Consider the following 15,657-nt stretch of genomic DNA (forward strand, 5'->3'; position numbering starts at 1 on the left):
GAGGCAGCAGGAGCTTCAGAAGTCATTGATCACATAATGTTACTTTGAAACGATCAGTAGTGTTTGAAAATTGCATTGGAGGAGCTCACTAATGCACACAATTTCCCAGATATGAAACAACTTTCCGAACCCATGTGATTTTGAGATGCTCCGTGAGAATGATCCCCTCACCCTTGCTCTGTTCTCCCCCTCATTGTGGCCTGTGCTAGAGTGGCGTGCAATGGAGTCCAGCAACTGTGCGGCAGTGACCAATCCCCAAATGGACTCAACGCAGTGCAAATGTGTCTTCTACCAGGATGGACTGTTCTTGTTTATGTATCTGTGTTTTTAAATGTGTTCACTCTTTAGTCCTTGAACGAAATAAAGAAACTACATTTTGAAAACGTTGTCTGTGTGGGGGCCTTGAACCTTAGTACCTGCATTTTCTGACATTCAATTTTTCTCCATCTGTAAAAGTCTAAATTGAAGGGGGCTTTTCTAGAATCTTGTTTGCTCAAATAAATTCTTATTTTAATGCCCTTCTGTACTTATTTACTTGTTTGAAACCATAAATAATCCACTGCATGTACTACTACAAAATAAAATGATACTTCTACTTGTTGAATGCAGTGTAACCACAGTACACGAGTATAACTGCAGTATGCTGCAGGTACTGTCCAAAATAACATTTTTTTTACTGCAGTAATATTGCAATATTGCAATATATACTGCAGCTTTCAAAATGGCCATCCTTTTTTAAGGGTAGCGTTGTTGCAGCCAATGATCTCTAAACCATTGGTTGTGGCTCCATTGATGTTTTAAAGAGTTGTGAAGTTTACAGCTGTAGGTTATCAAGTCGGATCTGTAAGGCGCGTTTTCGAATAGCAAACAACCAAACTATCAAACTTAACCACTCTTCACTCCCTTATCTACCTTTACGTTTTCCATTTTCGCCCTATTTCATTTACAAAGTATGCAGGACGGGACTCTTATGAAGGATTCCAAAAATCATTGTCCCGGAAGCACTTAGATACATAGCGATGTCGTTACCGCATTCAAAAGCGTTCATAGTGCGCGCAGATAGAAATCGTTCAATTTCATCTTTTGTCGGAAGAAGAGGGGAGGTATGGTAATTTGATCAATTGACAGGATTTGTTCCTTGTCAGTGAACGATTATGTATACTGTTGTTTAGCTGGTGGTATTGCAATACAACGTTAATAAATGGCGTTTTGTTCACTAGCTAACTGGTTCGTATTTTAGTAGCGAGCTAGCTAACGTTAAGTAACTAACTTACTAGCTAGAACACTAACGTTAGCCAAGTAAGTACGCCAACTTGCTATAGTTATAGCAACCGTTCTCCCAGAATGTCTATTTATAAATATTTTCAGTGTAAAAAATAGATAAGTCAAAGAAGTGACGAGGGGTTGACCAGTATAAATCTGCATATCTTATTATGTGGCTAGCTAAATTGTGCAAGTGGGTGAAGACGTTGAAGGGACTATGACATCGGTACGATGTAATGTCATTGTATTAATCTCTACCTTGTGTCCTCCTACCTAGATAGGACAATGAGTGGAGGATTCAACTTTGGACAAGCGTCCAATACTGGATTCAGCATTGGAGCTCCCAAAACCACAGCTGCGCCAGCCACAGGCTTTGGGATTGCAAGTGCTGCACCTGCAACTCCAGGTGGTGGCTTCTCTTTTGGACCCCCCAATCCTGCCCAGCCCCCAAACAGTACAAACTCAACTGGAGGATTCAGCTTTGGGAACCCTACACATAACAGTACTCCAGCAGGAGGAGGCTTCTCTATTGGGTGGGTGCATTGGATGAAGTAATTTACATGAATGTTTGGATAGTTATAGCACTTATATTAATCTTGGGTAGGTTGTTACCCATTTTAGCTTTTAGTTAGCCTGACGATTCACAAAATTCTTCGGCTGCTCTATTAATTTCATACTTTTAGTCTGAGACTGCCATCATTAAAGTCAATTTTGGGGACGAGGGGAACAAGGGGTGTTAAACAAAACAGTTACCAGTGTTTGTCTCGTCGCTAACCAATTAAAGGTGGTTTTTGGACCTGAATGTGTTCGCATTCAATGAAGATTCTGGGAGGTTCTCAGATCGACTCATTGCGGAGAAGAAACTGACATCCGTAGCGTTTGGCTGGAACAAAGGAGTCTGGTTAGCAAGGCAAACTTTTAGTAGGATTGTAATGTAGATTTTCTAATGTGCTCTTTTATCTCTAGGACTCCCACTGCTAAACTCAATCTGGGCACACCTGCTGCCTCTCAACCAGCACTGACCGGGATAACTATGGGGATAGCAACCCCCACCTCTGGGGCAGGCTTTGGACTTGGTGGGGGTTTTGCCACACAAACCACTGCTGTTCCCACAGGAGGGGGGTTCAGCTTTGGGACCGCAGCAGGGCTTGGAGCCCCTGTTTCCCAAACCCCGGCTCAACCAGCAGCAGCTGGTGGGCTCTCTTTAGGAACTCCTGCTGCAACCGCTCAAATGATGGGAGGTGGGTTTAGTTTTGGTGCCGCCAAGGTCCAGGCAGCCCCTACCGTGACCGCAGGAGGGGGCTTCTCATTTGGGAACAGCGCCCCTGCCACCCCCTCCCTGGGGAACCAGTCCACAGGTGAGTTTTCTGAGCTTCTAGTCAGCTCAGTTGATCAGATCATGGTTAATGTACAGTATATGACATGATTACATTAGCGTGTTTTGTGCATCCTGAATGAGTGTATTTTATTTCCCTCAGGTCTGAACTCTGTGGCCCCGGCCTCAACAGCTGCACCAACCACAACCCAGGGTGGAGGACTTGCTTTTGGTGTCAAACCTTCAGGTACATGGGGGAGTCGGAGACGTTTGACATATGTCATTCAAATAAATAGCTGACAAATTGGAGAAAAATACATGTTTGAATCTGTCTCAGAAAATGTTTTATCTTTGAATGGACATGTGTGTGCCTGTTTTTCAACTGATATCAAGTTGATCTATTTTTCTTTCTCTAAAGCTACTCCAGCCCCTGCTGTAACTGCCTCGGCTACCCAGGCCTCATTAGGTTCTTCTCTCTTTGCAGTACCAGCATCAACGGCAGCAGTCACAGGTTTTCGTGAGTTTTATCCTCTAACTCTTGCCTGAGAGAGCAAATAACTCCTAACTAAAGTGAAATGGTCTTTCTGGCATTCTGTGGTGGCATTAATTTTCTTGTCTGTTACCCGTACTCTCTCCTGATCAGTGGGTGCTGCCCCCACCTCAGCTGCCCCGGCTGCCACATCGGCAGCAGGAAATACCCTGGGCTTCATGCTCAAACCCCTGGGAGCAGTCACTGCCACCACCACAGCACCAGCTGGCACAGGTACCGTACCATCATACAGGATTATTGGAATAACTAAAGGTTGATATTGTTGCTCGTTTATGCAAAATTCTGTAACTGGGCTTGTTTGTTGTTGATGAATTCTGGTCATATTGAGGAATTCATCACTGTAGTGGATTTTATGTTTTCGCTACCACTGGCTCTACAACAGGTTTTTCACTGGGTATGAAACCTGCGGGTGCCACTGGCATCGGCTCAACGGTCCCAATCACTGGAATAGCCACAACCATCACTACTGTTACAGCAAGGTACTGCAGGGTTTAGCCAGCCAAGTTCATTATGTCTCTCACTGCCTCTGTACTCACAACTTTTTTTGCTTTTCTCTAAATACATCCTTATCCACTCTTAGCCCTAGTCGTTTCAATGTGATCCTGTCCATTTACTCCCCCTCTGCAGTGCTCCTCCAGTGATGTCCTACGCCCAACTAGAGGGTCTCATCAACAAGTGGAGTCTTGAGCTGGAGGACCAGGAGAGGCACTTCTTACAGCAGGCTACCCAGGTCAACGCCTGGGACCGCACGCTGGTGGAGAATGGAGAGAAGGTAAACAGACATGGCACTTCTCGTGGTAACTGCACCACTAGAATCTAGGCCATGCTATTTGTTTTAATCTCATGAAATGGCCTTCAATTGAACTTTGGTGTCTTCATGGCAGATTTAAAGAGGATGTTCATCTCATTGTTACAGATCACATCACTGCACAGGGAGATGGAGAAGGTGAAACTGGACCAAAGAAGGTGGGAGTTAACCGGTTTATGTCGAATAGAGTATTTGAATACACCAGATTCTGAATTCTGTCCTTTATCTGTGAGAAGTAGTCATTGTGTTACAATTGTGTCAAAGTTATTGGATGACCTTGTGTTTTTGTTCTCTAACCCATCCCAGGCAGGACCAGGAGCTGGACTTCATCCTGTCACAACAGAAGGAACTGGAGGACCTGCTGTCCCCACTGGAGGAGTCTGTCAAAGAACAGAGTGGAACCATCTACATGCAGAATGCCGATGAGGAACGCGAGAGAACGTAAGGTTTTAACAAAGTGCTTTGAGTGAGAACCAATGCACAGTGAGAACTGATTCATGACTATATGGTTGTGATATTTCATATTTATGCATTCTCTTTCTGAAGGTACAAGCTTGCAGAGAACGTGGACGCCCAGCTGAAGAGGATGTCCCAAGATCTAAAGGAAATAATTGAACACCTGAACACATCCTGTGGGCCAGCTGATACCAGTGACCCGGTGAGAAAGAAAAACAGATGGTCTACTTGGATACCTGGCTGCTTCTATATTGCTACAGTTATTCTAAATCAAATGTTATGTGACATACTTTGTAAACAGGTGTGGAGTAACAGAGAAATGCTTACTTATGGGCCCTTCAACAATGCAGAGAAAGAAAATGAAGAAATAATAGAAAAGTAAAACATGTAATAATACTCAATAAGTAAAACATGTAATAATACTCAATAAGTAAAACATGTAATAATACTCAATAAGTAAAACATGTAATAATACACTAAGTAAAACATGTAATAATACACTAAGTAAAACATGTAATAATACACAATAAGTAAAACATGTAATAATACACAATAAGTAAAACATGTAATAATAGTCTAAGTAAAACATGTAATAATACTCAATAAGTAAAACATGTAATAATACTCAATAAGTAAAACATGTAATAATACTCAATAAGTAAAACATGTAATAATACACAATAAGGAAAACATGTAGTAATACACTAAGTAATGGTGACTTGACTATACAAGGGGTACCAGTACAATGTGCTCATTAATACAGTCGATGTGCAGGGGTATGTAATTTAAGTAGATCTGTACATACTGTATAACTAGGAATACTTTTTTTTATTGGCAAAAACAGCATTTTTCATAACTGTTTTTTACCTGTAATGAATACACCCTTGTATAGTTTTTTTTTAGGGAGGAGTAATTGAATAATTAGTTATGCTGACACTTTTTTCCTCTTTTAGCTTCAGCAGATCTGTAAAATTCTCAATGCCCACATGGACTCTCTTCAATGGATTGACCAGAACTCGGGTCAGTATTTAACCTATGGTCTAGAGAAGCTTGAGTAAACTACTTCCACAACTAACTTGACCTTTCTGATACGGAGTCAAGACTTCCTTCAATCGATATTAACTCTGTAATATCTCCTTGTCTTTCCTCAGTGCTTCTACAGAGAAGGGTGGAGGATGTGTCCAAACTCTGCGACAACCGACGCAAAGAGCAGGAGAAGACTCTTCGCATAACATTTGGTTAACCTAGAGAATTGTAATGTCTCAGAAAATAATGTGAATGTGCTTTAGGCTAGTTTTTAATGCAATGAAGATATTTTTGAGAGGAGTTATGATAAAGATGTGCTTAATGCATCAATTGTGATCGATTTTTATTTTATTTTTTAATACTCCAAGCTAGGGTTTTGGATATGAACTTCCACACCGGTGATGGGAAAATAATACATTCTATGAGTAAAGGAACAATTTGGCACATATTGTGCTCATTTAAGCTCAGCGCTGTAGAAAGGTAAAGGTAATTTCAGATTGAGTCAACATGCATTTACCGTGAACGCAGTCTCTGTCTTTAGTGCCACGGATTAAATTGAGCTTCAATTAACCAGCACGTGTTGCTGAACACAACACTAGATGTATTTATTTGGCAGTTCAAAACAATTCCATGTTTTGTTCAGTGTGAGACACTGTATTTGTTGAGTTTTGACCATATCCCTCCCCCCACCAGTTATCACCTCCATAGCATTTATAGAATTCAGCATCAAAGCCTTGACTACATTTACTCCATATCCATATAGAAACGTACACTAGCCCCGACAGACAACAGCAGGTCATTGTAAAGCTAGTTAGTGACTATGCAAAGCAGAACATAATTAGTTTCTTTCCTAATAAAAATACTGTGCATATCATTTTGTGACCAAAAAATTGTGTTGGTGTCCCTTAACAGTAAAATGAGCATTTCATAAATTTTTCTATGTCTTTTTAAAATCAGACAACTGTCAGTCTTAAGGAAAATGGGTTATTCTGTAAGAAAATGTGTTATACTGTCACGTTCTGACCATCGTTCGTGTGTGTTTTCCTTGTTTTAGTGTTGGTCAGGACGTGAACTGGGTGGGCATTCTATGTTGGATGTCTTGTTTGTCTATTTCTATGTCTGGCCTGATATGGTTCTCAATCAGAGGCAGGTGTTAGTCATTGTCTCTGATTGGGAACCATATTTAGGTAGCCTGGGTTTCACTGTGTGTTTGTGGGTGATTGTTCCTGTCTATGTGTTTTTCACCAGATAGGCTGTTTTAGGTTTTCGTTACGTTCATCACGTTCTTTATTTTTGTAGTGTTTGCATTGATTCGTGTTTTACGTTTCTTCATTAAACATGGATTGCAATAGACACGCCGCATTTTGGTCCGACTCTCCTTCTCATACGGAAAACCGTTACAGAATCACCCACCACAAAGGGACCAAGCAGCGTGTCAACAGGCAGGAACAGCCCAAAGTGGAGTACAGTATGGACTATACTTCTTGGGAGGAGATAGACAGGTGGGCGGTCGACCCAGGGAGAGTGCCGGAGCCCGCCTGGGATTCGATGGAGCAGTGCGCGGAAGGATATAGGAGAATGGAGTTTGCGAAGCAAGCAAGGCGGCGCGGACGGAGGCCCCATAGTCAGCCCCAAAAATTTCTTGGGGGGGGGCTCAGGGAGAGTGTGGCAGAGTCAGGAGCCAGACCTGAGCCAACTCTCCCTGTTTATCGTGAGGAGCCAAGGAGGAGACCAGAACCAGAGCCGGTGTTGGAGGTGAGCGAAACAGAGACTGTGAAGGAGTTAATGGGGAAATTGGAGGAGAGAGAAATGAGGGAGTTGCTGTGTTGGTGTTTTAAACATGGAATTCGCCCGACGGAGCGTGTCGGGGATTTGATGGCACCTGGGTCAGCGCTCCATACTCGTCCTGAGGTGCGTGCTAGTCGGCTGGTGAAGATGGTGCCAGTCTCACGTACCAGGCCTCCTGTGCACCTCCCTAGCCTTGCACGTCCTGTGCCAGCACCGCTCTCAAGATCTCCAGTACGCCTTCACGGTCTAACCCATCCTGTGCCACCTCCACACCCCAGCCCTCCGGTAGCAGCTCCCCGCACCAGGCTTCCTGTGCGTGTTCTCGGCCCAGTACCACCAGTGCCAGCACCACGCATCAGGCCTACAGTGCGCCTCGCCTGTCCAGCGCTGTCGGAGCCCTCCTCCTCTCCAGCGCTGTCGGAGTCTCCCGCCTGTTTAGCGCTGTTAGAGCCTTCCTTCTCTACAGCGCTGCCGGAGTCTCCCGCCTGTTCAGAACTGCCAGTTAGCATAGAGCTGCCAGTTAGCATAGAGCTGCCAGTTAGCATAGAGCTGCCAGTCTGCAAGGAGCTGCCAGTCTGCAAGGAGCTGCCAGTCTGCAAGGAGCTGCCAGTCTGCATAGAGCTGCCAGTCTGCAAGGAGCTGCCAGTCTGCAAGGAGCTGCCAGTCTGCATAGAGCTGCCAGTCTGCAAGGAGCTGCCAGTCTGCAAGGAGCTGCCAGTCTGCAAGGAGCCGCCAGAGCTGCCTTTCTGCAGGATGCCGCCAAAGCTGCCAGTCTGCAAGGAGCCGCCAGAGCTGCCAGTCTGCAAGGAGCAGCCAGGGCCGCCAGTCAGCATGGAGCAGCCAGGGCCGCCAGTCAGCATGGAGCAGCCAGGGCCGCCAGTCAGCATGGAGCAGCCAGGGCCGCCAGTCAGCATGGAGCAGCCAGGGCCGCCAGTCAGCATGGAGCAGCCAGTCAGCATGGAGCAGCCAGAGCAGCCAGTCAGCATGGAGCAGCCAGAGCTGCCAGTCAGCATGGAGCTGCCAGTCAGCATGGAGCAGCCAGTCAGCATGGAGCAGCCAGAGCTGCCAGTCATCATGGAGCAGCCAGTCAGCATGGAGCAGCCAGAGCAGCCAGTCGACCAGACTCTTCCAGATCTGCCAGTCGACCAGACTCTTCCAGATCTGCCAGTCGACCAGACTCTTCCAGATCTGCCAGTCGACCAGACTCTTCCAGATCTGCCAGTCGACCAGACTCTTCCAGATCTGCCAGTCGACCAGACTCTTCCAGATCTGCCAGTCGACCAGACTCTTCCAGATCTGCCAGTCGACCAGACTCTTCCAGATCTGCCAGTCGACTAGACTCTTCCAGATCCGCCAGTCGACCAGACTCTTCCAGATCCGCCAGTCGACCAGAATCTTCCAGATCCGCCAGTCGACCAGAATCTTCCAGATCCGCCAGTCGACCAGAATCTTCCGGATCCGCCAGTCGACCAGACTCTTCCGGATCCGCCAGTCGACCAGACTCTTCCGGATCCGCCAGTCGACCAGACTCTTCCGGATCCGCCAGTCGACCAGACTCTTCCGGATCCGCCAGTCGACCAGACTCTTCCGGATCCGCCAGTCGACCAGACTCTTCCGGATCCGCCAGTCGACCAGACTCTTCCGGATCCGCCAGTCGACCAGACTCTTCCGGATCCGCCAGTCAGCCAGGATCTTCCAGAACCGCCAGCCAGCCAGGATCTGCCGGATCCAACCACCTGCCTGAGCTTCCTCTCAGTGCTGAGCTTCCTCTCAGTGCTGAGCTTCCTCTCAGTGCTGAGCTACCCATCAGTCCCGAGCTACCTCTGTCCCGAGCTGCCCCTCTGTCCCGAGCGGTCTTTAAGGAGGGTAACCTATCTAGGGACGCTAAGGAGGTGGACTAAAACTGTTATGGAGTGGGGTCCACGTCCAGCGCCAGAGCCGCCACCGCGGACAGATGCCCACCCACACCCTCCCCCATAGGTTTAAGTTGTGCGTCCGGAGTCCGCACCTTGGAGGGGGGGTACTGTCACGTTCTGACCATCGTTCGTGTGTGTTTTCCTTGTTTTAGTGTTGGTCAGGACGTGAACTGGGTGGGCATTCTATGTTGGATGTCTTGTTTGTCTATTTCTATGTCTGGCCTGATATGGTTCTCAATCAGAGGCAGGTGTTAGTCATTGTCTCTGATTGGGAACCATATTTAGGTAGCCTGGGTTTCACTGTGTGTTTGTGGGTGATTGTTCCTGTCTATGTGTTTTTCACCAGATAGGCTGTTTTAGGTTTTCGTTACGTTCATCACGTTCTTTATTTTTGTAGTGTTTGCATTGATTCGTGTTTTACGTTTCTTCATTAAACATGGATTGCAATAGACACGCCGCATTTTGGTCCGACTCTCCTTCTCATACGGAAAACCGTTACATATACAGGGTAGCAGTGCTGCTTGTATGCATTGGTCAGGGGTAGACCAATGATCTATATAAACTCTGGATTGCTGATGCTATGTACTGGTGGCCATATTGGCAGTCTTCCATAGGAAGGAATAGAATTCCACAGTAATTCAAAGGTTACATGTTAAGTATTTGTTTTAGTGGGGACAGTAACAATTTGTCTTAAAATGCAATGCGTGTCTGAGTATATGCACTAAAATGTTAAGTGTCTAATTGGCATGGTGTTTGTGTGAACCCCAGCTCACCAGGTCGCTCTGGCCCTCCTGAACCAGATCCATTTAGTGCACCATGCAGCAGACCTTGGTGTCGGTAGTTCTGGAGGATCCCCTCCAGACAGAATTGGAAGTAATGCATGTCTTTCTCCGGCCTGACAGTTGATACACAGAAATGTCCCTGCAACGTTCCCATTAAATTTGTCTAGAACAGTCACCAACTGGTCGATTGCAAACGACTGGTCGATCTTCAAGGCATTTCTAGTTGATCACCTAACATTTCTGCAGAAAAGCTAACTAATAATGGCTTGCACTCCTTTTTTTATATTGGTGTTGCACTGTTGGTGGTAGGTGCATTTGATTCAGAAGCCCAGCGCACCGGATAGGCAAAGTGTTCCCATTTTTAACCATTTAATTTGTCTGCAAATTCAAACTCCGTCTATCTGGTGGACCGGGAGATCTGTTGCTAAATCGAGTGTGCCTACTGTGCTGACCAATTGGTTAGCTCAAATCACAGCCTCGGCCACAGATAAGTTTGATACTAGCCTATATGAGATTTCATAGCTTTCAAAACCATGACCAGAGACGGTCAAAAACAGCAGCTATTTGCTGTGTTCTTTATGAGGGTTCACGTCTTCGTTTTTATTCAGCACTGTCAACCCTATTCCAAAACATTAAACACGCTTCTCCCAACTTCTACTTGCGCTGCAATGAATGAGTAGCCAAGTGTATTTATAGTCCAGTTTTTTATGATTTGCAGCTTGTAACATTATTTAAATATCAAGGAATATTTCACTTCCTCTGGTCATAGGAGCAAAATTAATATGTGCATTAGGCAGATGTGGTGCAACTCGAGTTTTGCCATCAGGTGGAAGACTTGTCGCCTCAGGTCAGTCACTGTAGGAAAAGAAGGAAAGATCCAATCAAAGTGGAGACTAATTTGACCCCAATAACTACCATGTGATATGTGTCAACAGCAATCTTGGGAAAATCCTATGCATTATCATTAACCGCAGACTTATTACCACGTATTGACAAACAAACCAAAACAAAGGCAAAGTCTTCTTATGCTTTGATTTAAAAACACCTATTTGGTATGAGGGTCTGCTCTACAAATTGATGGAAAGCGTTGTTGAGGGAAAAACATATGACATTATAAAATCCATATACACAAACGTGGTTAAAATTGGTCAAAAAACATTTCCATAGGGTGAGACAAGGATGCAGCTTAAGCCCCACCCTCTTCAACATATATATCAACGAATGGGTGAGGACACAAGAAAAGTCTGCAGCACCAGGCCTCATCCTACGAGAATTTGAAGTCAAATGTCTACGGTTTGCTGATGATCTGGTGCGTCTGTCCCCAAATACAGCAGCACCTAGATCTTCTACACAGATTCTGTCAAGTCTGGGCCTTGACAGTAAATCTCAGTAAGGCAAAAATAATGGAGTTCCCAAAAAAGTCCAGTTGCCAGGACTACAAATCCAAATTCCATCTAGACACCGTTGCCCTAGAGCACACAAAAAACTATACGTACCTTGGCCTAAATATCAGTGCCACAGGTAACTTCCACAAAGCTGTGAACAATCTGAGAGATGTCATGGCCCCTCCTCTGCATTGCAGGGGCGGTTCCTCCTGCAGGCAGAGGAGGGTCGATAGTGATTGGAGCAACATGGACTCAGGGTATTTAAACTGCTTCACTAACCACTCTTGTCTCTCTCTGCTCCTACGTAGTTTTCACTGTCATATTCACGCATCCCTGCACTTTACATGCACCCTACATTATGATACTTTCACACCTCATTCATTTTTCTTTGTTTAAAGTTAATAGTTTTTGGTTTATAATAAAGAACATTTTTGATTGGCCTATACCTGTTTGTGTCCCCTCATTTTTGCCACAGGCTAAGAGCCGGCCTGTGACAAATGGGGGCTCATCCGTAAGTTAGCTAATTGTACTTTAGTCTTTAGTATTTGTTTACATTTTGTCATAGTTGATTAAGGTTTTGTCTAGATTGTCTTTGTCTTATTATTGATACGTTTTGTTTGTAGTTTGGCTTATTTGATTATTGTTCTGTAGTTAACTTGGGTTAGTTTAGTTCAGATTGCCAAATTTTGTTTGAGGGGATGTTTTGGTTGGGCCAATATTGTTGAGTGTTGAGAGCCATGTGTTCTTTTGGTTCAGTTAGCTTGGTAGCTAAATTTGGTTAGCAATTCACTCGGTTTTTCTGGGTTTTGTTCAGGTGGGAGTCCTCTCCTGTTCAGGCTTATCAGCGAGTGTCAATAGGAGGCTCGTGGTGTTTTTGTTTTAAGTGGCAGTGAACGTGGGTAGAGTTTCCCTTTCCCCTACATCGGCTCGGGAGCAACTCCGTGGTTATGGGGGGTCCGCCAGTTTCTGGTTGTCTTTTCCCACCTCACTGGTTTTGTGTGCATAAAACCCCACCACGTGACTGCACGAAGACCAGGGCCAGTTGCTTTTGGAGTATAGTGGGGTGTGGCTCCTGTCCTTGAACCCAGACTGACAGCAGGTGAGTTGTGTTTTTTTTGAGCATTTGTAGTAGTTGTATTGGTTGAGGAAAATGTCTTCCATTCTGAGCAGTTTTGTTCAAGCTCCTTCAGAGGTAGCCTTAGAGTTGTGTACCAAGGAGCAGTTAATTTAAATTGCTGAACATGATCAGATTGAGATTGTTGATAAAAAAAATTAAAGACTTGATTAAAGCAGGATCTTAGGGAAATGTGTCTTTTTGGGTCAGTCTGCTAGTAGTGAGGGTGCAAGTTCAGTCTAGCCCTTCATTGACTTTTGAGCAGCAGAGGGAGCTGTTGCAAATGCAAGTGCGCTTGAGAAATGGTAAAGACCAGAAAGACTACCACAGTTTGAAACATCAATCTTCGTTTGTTGCCTAAATTTGTTGAGTCAGCTCCAGACACATACATTGCTTTATTTGAGCGTATTGCGGAAGCTAGAGCTGGGTCAGATTTGGACATGACTATGTTGTTGCAATGTGTACTTACAGGTAAAGCACGTGAGGCTTTTGCAGCACTGAGTGTAGCTGACAGTAACTTTTGTTAAAGTTAAATCAGCAGTTCTGAAGGTCTACGAGCTTGTGCCAGAGGCATATCGTCAATGTTTTCGTTACAGGAAAAAGTTAGATTCACAAACCTATTCTGAGTATGTTCGTGATTTGACTTCTGCATTTAATCGTTGGTGTACAGCTTCTGAAGTTAGTACTTGAGGGTCTGTCTAATTTGATTGTGTTAGAACAGTTTAAAATAGTCTGAACAGGTTGCTACATACATTAATGTAAAGTGAAGTCTCCAAGTGATGCAGCAATCCTTGCAGATGAGTACAGGCTAACACATAAAAGCCATTTTGAGTCAAACAGTGACATGTACCATAAAAATAACTTTACTCCTAGGAGTAGTAGGGCACCTTTCTTTGGAGCTTCTTTCCAAAGGCCTCAGCAGAAGTTTGGGTCTGGAGGACTTAAAGCACCGGTTAATGCTAATACCTGTCACTACTGTTTAGTTGAAGGACATTGGAAGAAAGATTGTCCTCTGCTTAAATCAGTCAGGTCAAGTTAAACCTGCTGTGATGGCAGCTCCTGTTACAGCCTCTGACCACCAGGGTGAGCTTTTTAAGCCACTAGTTGAGTTTGATTCTCAGTCTTCCCACTGATTTTTCAGCCTTTATTTCAGATGGTGTAGTGTCCCTGGTAGATGGACACCAAAATGTTTCAATCAAGATCTTAAGAGACACTGGAGCTTTAGATTATTTTATTCTGGAATCTGTTTTGCTGTTCTCTAAAGAGTCTGATACTGGCAGTTGTGTAATGGTATGTGGTATGGGTTTAGTTCCATTCTCTTGTCCTTTACATGAAGTTAACCTAAAATGTGGTCTAGTAGAGGGTGATTTAGATTTTGGGGTTAGACCCCAGTTGCCAGTAGAGGGAGTCCACATGATTTTGGGGAATGACTTGGCAAGTAGTAAGGTGTGGGCAGATGGCAAACTAAACATCTGTAAGAAGCAACCTTCAGTGTCCCCTGCAAGGGAATCTCCAGATCAAAACGGTCTCCTGAGGTATTTCCAGTTTGTGCGGTTACCCGTGCGGCCTCTCGTAAGGAGATTGAGAGTAAGCCAGAAAGTCTTGAGTTGCCAGTCAAACTCCAGACAGAACAGTTGACTAGTTCTAGAGATTCATTGATGGCTGAGCAAAAGGCCAATACTACCTTGGCTGATCTGTTTTGATAAAGTTGTTCCTGATTCAGTGATGAGGTATAGTGCTCAGTGTTATTTTCTTCTTGATGGGCTGTTGGTCAGGAAATGGGTTCCACACTGATCAGGGTCTAGGAGAACCAGTCTTTCAAATAGTTGTACCTACTACTTTGCGAAATAGTGTTGCAAACTTCACATGGTGATGTGGCAGGTCGTATGGGTGTTCGTAAAACTTATGATCACGTACTCCGTTATTTTTTTCTGGCCACGTTTAAAGTGGGAAGTAGCTCAGTTTATTAAAACTTGTCATACGTGTCAGCGCACAGGTAAGCCAAACCAGGTTGTAAAGCCATCACCTTTGTATCCAATACCAGCCGTAGGGCAACCTTTTGAGCATCTTATTATCGATTGTGTTGGGCCTTTACCAAGGTCCAAGTCCGGTCATACCTACTTACTAACTTATGTGTCAAGCAAACAGATATCCGGCAGCTTTTTCCTTGCGTACCATAACTTCAAAATCAGTAGTTAAAGCGTTAACTCAATTTATTTCAACATTTGGGATTCCAAAAATTATCCAGTCAGATCAGGGGTCTAACTTCACCTCATTTATTTGCTCAGGTTCTCAAACAGCTTAAAGTTAAACTCAAGTCTAATGCATTCCATGCCCAGAGCCAGGGAGCTTTGGAACGTTTTCATCAAACTTTAAAATCCTTGCTTCGTGCATACTGTACAGAACTGTCTGCAGATTGGGAGGAGGGGTTACCTTGGCTGTTACTAGCTGCTCGTGAAATAGTGCAGGAAAGCACAGGGTTTATCCCAAATGACTTAGGGTTTGGTCACAAGGTGCGTGGGCCTTTAGCAGTGTTGCAGGATGGTGTTTTGCCTGAGGAACCACCTCGGAACCTTACTGACTATGTAAATGGTTTTAGGTTGAAGTTGTGTAGGTCTAGTGAACTGGTGAAAGAAACTATAAAATGTTCTCAACAGAAAATGAAACTGAAATGACAGACGGGCTGAGCTGCGTGAGTTTAGTCCCGGTGATCGGGTACTTGCTCTTCTGCATCTTGTAAGTTCCCCTTTTCAGGCAAAATACTGTGGTCCTTTACTGTTGCATAAAGTGTCAGAGTGGAACTATCTTATTGAAACCCCTAGTCATAGGACGTCCTCTAAATTATGCCATGTGAACCTGTTAAAATGTTATCACTCCTGTGATCTAAGCAAAGTTGAAGGCACTCCAGCGGTGAGATCAGCGTTGACTGCTGCTCCAGTCAATATCTTGTGGCTTTAATTTGGTGGAGGGGGGAGAATAGGTAGTTAGTGATTCGGATGAGGTCTTACAAGGTCAGTTGAAAAACTCCCAGATTTTGCAAAGCCTTGGTTTTGGTCGATCATTTAGACTCTGAGAAACGTGATGAATTGGTAGGTCTTATTAGAATCTACCCTGTTTTGTTTTCTGACACACTATCGCAAACCCACTTAATTGAGCATGATATAGACATCGGAGATGCTAAGCCTATCAAACAGATTTTATTGTGTATCTGACAAGAGACTGCATTTGGATACAGAGGTGCAGTATATGTTGGA

The 15,657-nt window shown here is 44.5% G+C and overlaps 1 protein-coding gene across 6 annotated transcripts; it reads left to right on the top strand.

Annotated features, from left to right (window-relative positions):
• The first annotated feature begins 776 nt into the window (after positions 1 to 776).
• nup62l (nucleoporin 62 like) lies at positions 777 to 5,750 on the top strand. Of its 6 annotated transcripts, none has more exons than XM_021618338.3 (13): positions 777 to 1,103; positions 1,541 to 1,796; positions 2,230 to 2,621; positions 2,742 to 2,825; positions 2,997 to 3,095; positions 3,222 to 3,341; positions 3,511 to 3,607; positions 3,756 to 3,900; positions 4,045 to 4,094; positions 4,243 to 4,377; positions 4,483 to 4,594; positions 5,346 to 5,412; positions 5,544 to 5,750. In XM_021618338.3, the coding sequence occupies exons 2-13, from the start codon at positions 1,549 to 1,551 to the stop codon at positions 5,633 to 5,635; spliced, it is 1,641 nt and encodes a 546-aa protein (XP_021474013.2). In that variant the 5' UTR covers positions 777 to 1,103; positions 1,541 to 1,548; the 3' UTR covers positions 5,636 to 5,750. The 6 variants fall into 6 exon arrangements, with proteins under 6 accessions (XP_021474013.2, XP_021474015.2, XP_036846103.1 ...); XM_021618340.3 differs by having other exon boundaries at positions 789 to 1,103; positions 3,063 to 3,095; XM_036990208.2 differs by having other exon boundaries at positions 971 to 1,103; positions 2,997 to 3,089.
• Positions 5,751 to 15,657: the final 9,907 nt, after the last annotated feature.

This window comes from Oncorhynchus mykiss, chromosome 10 (assembly GCF_057628025.1).
Source record: "Oncorhynchus mykiss isolate SJ-2025 chromosome 10, ASM5762802v1, whole genome shotgun sequence".
NCBI lineage: Eukaryota > Metazoa > Chordata > Actinopteri > Salmoniformes > Salmonidae > Oncorhynchus > Oncorhynchus mykiss.

What these genes read in the sequence shown, in the direction of transcription:
- nup62l (XM_021618338.3), top strand. Translation starts at nt 1,549, where the DNA reads ATGAGTGGAGGATTCAACTTTGGACAAGCGTCCAATACTGGATTCAGC. An exon ending in GGCAGCAGTCACAGGTTTTC is followed by an intron (nt 3,096 to 3,221) that starts GTGAGTTTTATC and finishes TCTCCTGATCAG; the next exon opens with TGGGTGCTGCCCCCACCTCA. An exon ending in GATGAGGAACGCGAGAGAAC is followed by an intron (nt 4,378 to 4,482) that starts GTAAGGTTTTAA and finishes CTCTTTCTGAAG; the next exon opens with GTACAAGCTTGCAGAGAACG.